Consider the following 5,924-nt stretch of genomic DNA (forward strand, 5'->3'; position numbering starts at 1 on the left):
TTTTTTTTTGGAGAAGTTTTTGCTATAAGGCATGTGTGCTCTCCAGAAAGACAGAGACAGACAGAAAGTGAGAAATCACCCCCCCATGGGGGATGGCCACGCCGCAGTCCCTTCTCCTCCATTCTCCTCTTGAGATCTTGGGCACACATGCACTCACACGCACCCAGCGTGAGTTTAAGCTACCGGGTCTGGGACGTGAACCACGGTCAACTACATGGGAGTCCAGCATCATAGCCATTACACTAACTACTGGTCCCTACATGGGAATTTTAGCCTCACTATATTCTCACCAACACTTATTTGGGAGTTTTCTTTAGCCATCTTAATGAATGAGAGTGGTATCTTACTGTGGTTTTGATTTGTTTTTCCTTAATGATTGGTGTTGAGCATCATTGAAAGCACTTATTGGTCATTTGTTTCTCTTCCTGGAGAAATGGACCCTTTGCCCTTTATTATTATTATTGTTTTTTGCTGTTGAGTTAAAACTAATTTCATTTGATAGCACCAAGACTCTTTTCCCCTTATTAAATGATCTTAAGCACCCCGTTGAAAATCATTTAATTATATGTTGACTTTGGTTTTATTGTATTGTTTTTATTACTATATGGTTTAATAGGTGTAATTTTTATTTGATGTTTCTGAACTTTGTTTAAAATACTGGTCTTAAAATGTGATAGAAAATAATAAATAAAATATGTATCAGCTGGCCTCCAGAGGAATTCTGTGTAGATGTAGATCTTTTTTTTAGGATAGAAATAGTAAAGGTTAAAATCTGAAGCTTTAAATATTCTAATACTCAGTAAGAAAACTGGCTGTCTTTAAAAACGGTGTGTTGGTGGTGAGGTTTCTCTATTCCAGAGGAAAAAAGGACTTGCCACACATAGGAACCAATCACAATATGTGATTGTTAACTGAATCCTGGTCTATAATGTATATTTCCCAATTATGGGAAGTTTTTAGTATAGATTGGGTATTATAATGATAGGGGATTGTAATTTTGTTAGATGTGATAATAGTATTTATTATAGATAGTTATATGGGAGTACATCATTTTTATGGAATGCTTGACGAAATATTTGATGTTGAAGCATCAGATCTACAGTTAACTTTGAAATGGTTCAGCCAAAACAGGAAATTTAACAAAATATTAACAGTTGTATGTGAGTACTAGGTAGGTGGTATGCATTGTTTTTTTGTATTTTGGGCGACTTTTTTAAGTAAAAAGATTTTTAAGAATATTTCTACTGAGATTTAGATTTATTTATTAGCATCTGCTAAATAGTTCTAGATAATTCCTTAATTTTTTATGTACCTTAAATTCATTTTCTCCCAATTGAACTATTATTCCTAATCTTCTTGTTACAGTATATACTTTCTCTTGGGGTTGTTTTCCCCATGCCTTCCCCTGGCATCTCCATTTTCAGAAGGCTTTCTTACATATCAACAGCATAATGCCTCTGTTATTTATACTATTATAGTATATATACTGTTATAGCATTGTGGTAAAATAACTTGGTTTTATTTCCATATCCTTACTCATTGCTAAGCTTCTTATATCCAGTATCTTTGAACTGAACTGTTCAAACCTGTTTCTTCCATTTATCAGAGTCTTCCATCTTTCTTGTGTGTGTGCACTTTTTCCAAATGAAGGATGCTGGTTATTTTGATCCATGTCTTAAATGTCAGATCCAGAGTTATTCCAGAGAACCAGTCAGTGGATCAGATAATTACTTTGGCCTTTAATAGGTCATGGTCATTTTAGTCATGGTAATCACTAAATAAGGTTGTGCCCTTTCTTTCAAAGGTGGGAAGAAGAGCGCTATCCTGAAGGCATCAAGTGGAAATTCCTAGAACATAAAGGTCCTGTATTTGCTCCACCATATGAGCCTCTTCCAGAGAGTGTCAAGTTTTACTATGATGGTGAGTTGTTCCAGGGTTGTCTGAGTCTTAGCCAAGGAAAGAGTCAGGTTCTGGTTAGGGTTAGAAAACAAGGACACATCCTATGATGATAATATTTTTCATTCATTTTCATTTTGTTTCATTGTCATTGTTTGGTTTGGGGGAAGGGGTATCACCTGTTTATTCAGCTCTTAAAAGATCCATTTGTTGCTGAAAAAGTGCCACAAGAAATAGTCCATTAACGTCTTATTCATGTGGTCCAAAAAAGGTCATTTACATGCTTCATGGTACTTGATCCACCAGCTGAATGTTTTCATCTGAACTGCTTTGCTAGGGAGCTACCTTTTGTAAGAGAGCTGTTAGAAAAGTCTCCTTTAAATGGCAACATTTTATTGTAGCAATATATTACAAGCCATTAAGCTTCTTATCACTAGAAATAGTACTGATATTTATTTTAAGGATTAATTAACCTGCCATCAACCTCCAGGTACAGCTGGTAGACATCTGTCACTCACTCTACATAGCATAACACTGTACCTTTGATTTATATGCAGTCAAGTCTGATGAGCCGCTTTTAAAGGAATGTCCTGCCTAGGTGTCTTAGAACCCTCATAATTGTCCATTAACTATCACTGATATTTTTTTTTTCCTGGAGACATTTTTGCTATAGGGCACGTGCACTCGCCAGGAAGACACAGAGAGACCGAAAGCGAGAAATCACCCCCACACACACACAGAAAATGGCCACGCCGCAATCCCTTCTCCTCTCGGGATCTTGGGCATGCATGCATACATGCCCGGTGTGAGTTTAAGCCACTGGGTCCGGGACTTGAACCGCAGTCGACTACATGGGAGTCCAGTGACATAGCCATTATGCCAACTGCTGGTCCCGACTGTCACTGATACTATTGACCTTGGGTTGAAGGGTTTGAGAATAGCCTTTGACGCACCTTCTGTTAGCAGTGTAGCAAATGTGGATGATAATGCTCAGCTGACTAACCCTTTCCAAGAGTTCCGTCCACAAATGACTGGGCACAGTTCCTCAAACCCTTATGTGCTTTAAATTCACCATAGTGGACCTAGGCCCATTTAATAGGTGTGAGGTAAAATTGGGTACTTCTGAAACAAGTTATCTGCTGACCAAACTTTGAGAAACATTGGGCAGAACTGCTGAAAAGCATCAGTGGTAAACACTCAAAGAACTCTGGTGCTTCTCTTTCCATTAGCAGTGTCCTCAGGGCCACAAATGCTTATAGGTCTAAGTAGTAGTTTATACTGAAGGGCTGGATCTACAAGTGAGGAAAGCATCAAAGTTGGCAAGCTGGAATTTGTTTCTAAAACCTGTGTGTTAAATATTCCTGCTTTCAGGCACTGAGATGAGTAGTACTGCTGACTTTCTGAAGTTGGAGAGTTTACAACTTGGCAGGACTCAACAGTCTGGATGGCACACGTTTGCATAACATAAACATTTTGACCTGTATTGACCAGAGAGCATAAGAAAGTTCTTTCAGGGACCAGCAGATGGTGTAATGGTTACATGGCTGGACTCCTTCATGGTTGAAGTCCTGGACCCAGCTGCTTAAAACTCACACCAAGGGACCAGCAGGTGGTGTAATGGTTATGTTGTTGGACTCCCACATAGTAAACCACAGTTTGAGTCCCAGATCTGGCAGTTCACACTGGGCACATGTGTGCATACCCAAAATCCTGAGAGAGGAGAAGAGATTATGGCATGACTACTCCCCTTCCCTGCCCCCACCTAGGGGTTGATATCTTACTTTCTGTCTTCTCTCTCTTTCTCTGTCTCTCTGGCAAGTGTATGTGCCCTATAACAAAAATTTCTCTCAAAAAAAAAGTTCTTTCCGCTCTCTCACTGGGTCTTTCCTAGAGACTTTTTTTTTAAAGGTTTTTCTTTTTTAGGTTTTTTGTTTGTTTTAGTTTTTGCCATAGAGTGTGCGCGCCCACTGGAGAGAGACAGGAGGTACAGTGAGAAATCTCTCGTGGAGAATGGCCACATCTTTTCCTCCATTCCACTCAGCATTTTGGGCATGTACATGCAACCGGCATCATTTTCAAGCCACTGGGTCTGGACTCAAACCACAGCCAACTAACTGTCTGGGAGTCCAGTGCCTTAAACATTATGGCACCTGTTGGCTCCCTGGAGACTCTTAAGGCTTAAAACTCCTATGAATGAGAAAGGATCTAGGACCTCGAAGAGAACCATCGTGAAGTACAAATATTCTATAGCCTTATACTGGGCTCATGAGTTGTAAGAAAGCTCCCCTAGTAAGGTCTTATTTCAAAGTGATCAGAAAGAAAACTAAATTAACTTTTCTTGGGGTTCTTTTTAAGATAGGAAGCTAAGGCCTAGACTAATCCCCTGGTTACCATGGTCCTTTTCCCTATTCTTTCCCAGTTGTCCTTTATAGGAACTTCAGCTCCAGGACTTCAGCATTTTCTATGTAGGTCTTCCCTCTGAGATTTCTTCCCTTTGATTGTGTAAACTCTCACTCTGCATAAGTTAGGAAGTTATCAGTCCAAACTGGTATTGTAAGTGCTGTCTACTCTCTGGGGAGCACTCTCAGACTCCTTTAGAACTGCCAGGGAGATGACTGAAGCAGTGAATTGCTGCTTCTGCTAAGGACCTTCAGTTTTCTGCTCTGACTCAGCAGTTTCTTTTTCCTGGAGCTCAGCCTTTTCCACAAAGTGTTACTGTTGCCAGGAACCTTAAGGTCACCCTCCCACTACTTTGTTCTACAGGGAGCTGTCATTTCATCTTTTGATAGCTCATCTAAAACAGGAGGGATCAGGGATGCTTCTAGTTTGGGGCCAGAATTCAGTCAAATAGCCCAAAGAGTCTCAATATTGTTAATATTTAGTTATACCAAAACAGATCGAAGAACAGTTTTGTTTTGTTTTCATTATTCCTAGTGACTTAACATTTTCCTTTATATGTTGGAAAATGTTACCGTTTTATTGCCAACTCTGGTTTAAACCTTAGTGGGAGAGTTCTGAAGAGGTGCAGGAAACCTTTTAATCCAGCCTATCTTCCCCAGAAATGTCTTCCTTTTAATGCAGAAATTTGGGGAGTCAAGAAGAGAAGCTGCGCCACCTGTTGGCCTCTTGAGTTATGGCTTCTAAACAGGTTCTTTGTACTATGACCCTTGATTTTGTGCTACAATTCCCTACATCCTTACAATCAAGGATGGTAATTTACTGCCATCATGAGATGAAATATCTTCTGAGTTTTGGAGCAAATGGATTTTTGGTTAAATTTTAGTTTTCAGTAGTGAATGTAGAAAGCTATGGTGAATATACCTATATAGTAGTATGGCAGTGACGTTTTATTTAATCTCATTTTTAAGTATAGCCAGATGCTATTATAATGGCACTGCTTAGGTCTAGATGGTGTTGTAAAGTTGAATTTTCAAGGAAAAAATGGAAATTGGCTCTAAGAGTATCAGTAAAAGTACTGTATTATATTTTAAAAGTAAGTAAAACTTTCAAGTATTTTTCTTTTATCATTCATTAACTAATTAAGGTACACAAAGATGCTAGGCCCCTTTTATGTTTTCTTTACCAGTAGGCCCCTTTCAGGTTTTCTGTACTAGTTAGCAGTTTTCATTGTGTAATGGAAGGATTCCTTTAGAACAGCTTTAATATAAGTACTTGTACACTGCCAGGGATCCCTAGTCATCCGTTGTATACTAGATGAATTCTGTTTGCCTAAAAGTGGCAGCCTCATAGTGCTTGTATTCCAGAGCGGTGCATCATGGACTCCACTGTTCATACAAGTCTCATTAAAGTGCAATTTTGATTCATTGGGTCAAAGTTGGAACCCCAGATTCTATATTTTTAGCACTCTGATGTGGCACTGATGCTGCTTATCTGTGAACTACACTTTGAGGAAGATCTTACTTAGGTTTTTCGTATGAAAAATCTGGGCTTGCCTGCTTTGGATATATATTTTTACTCATATTCCACCCACCTAACTTTGAAGAAGAAAGATGCCTATTTCTTTCCCT

The 5,924-nt window shown here is 39.0% G+C and overlaps 1 protein-coding gene across 1 annotated transcript in view; it reads left to right on the plus strand.

The window, feature by feature from the left end:
- Positions 1–5,924, plus strand: part of TOP1 (DNA topoisomerase I) — a gene marked incomplete at its 5' end in the record, with an annotated part of 71,168 nt that overhangs the window by 36,991 nt on the left and 28,253 nt on the right. Inside the window, 1 exon segment of the mRNA XM_006144138.2 lies at positions 1,805–1,920. Coding sequence (XP_006144200.2) covers positions 1,805–1,920 — 116 coding nt within the window.

Source organism: Tupaia chinensis, unplaced genomic scaffold (genome assembly GCF_000334495.1).
Source record: "Tupaia chinensis unplaced genomic scaffold, TupChi_1.0 Scaffold000115_1, whole genome shotgun sequence".
Classification (NCBI taxonomy): domain Eukaryota; kingdom Metazoa; phylum Chordata; class Mammalia; order Scandentia; family Tupaiidae; genus Tupaia; species Tupaia belangeri.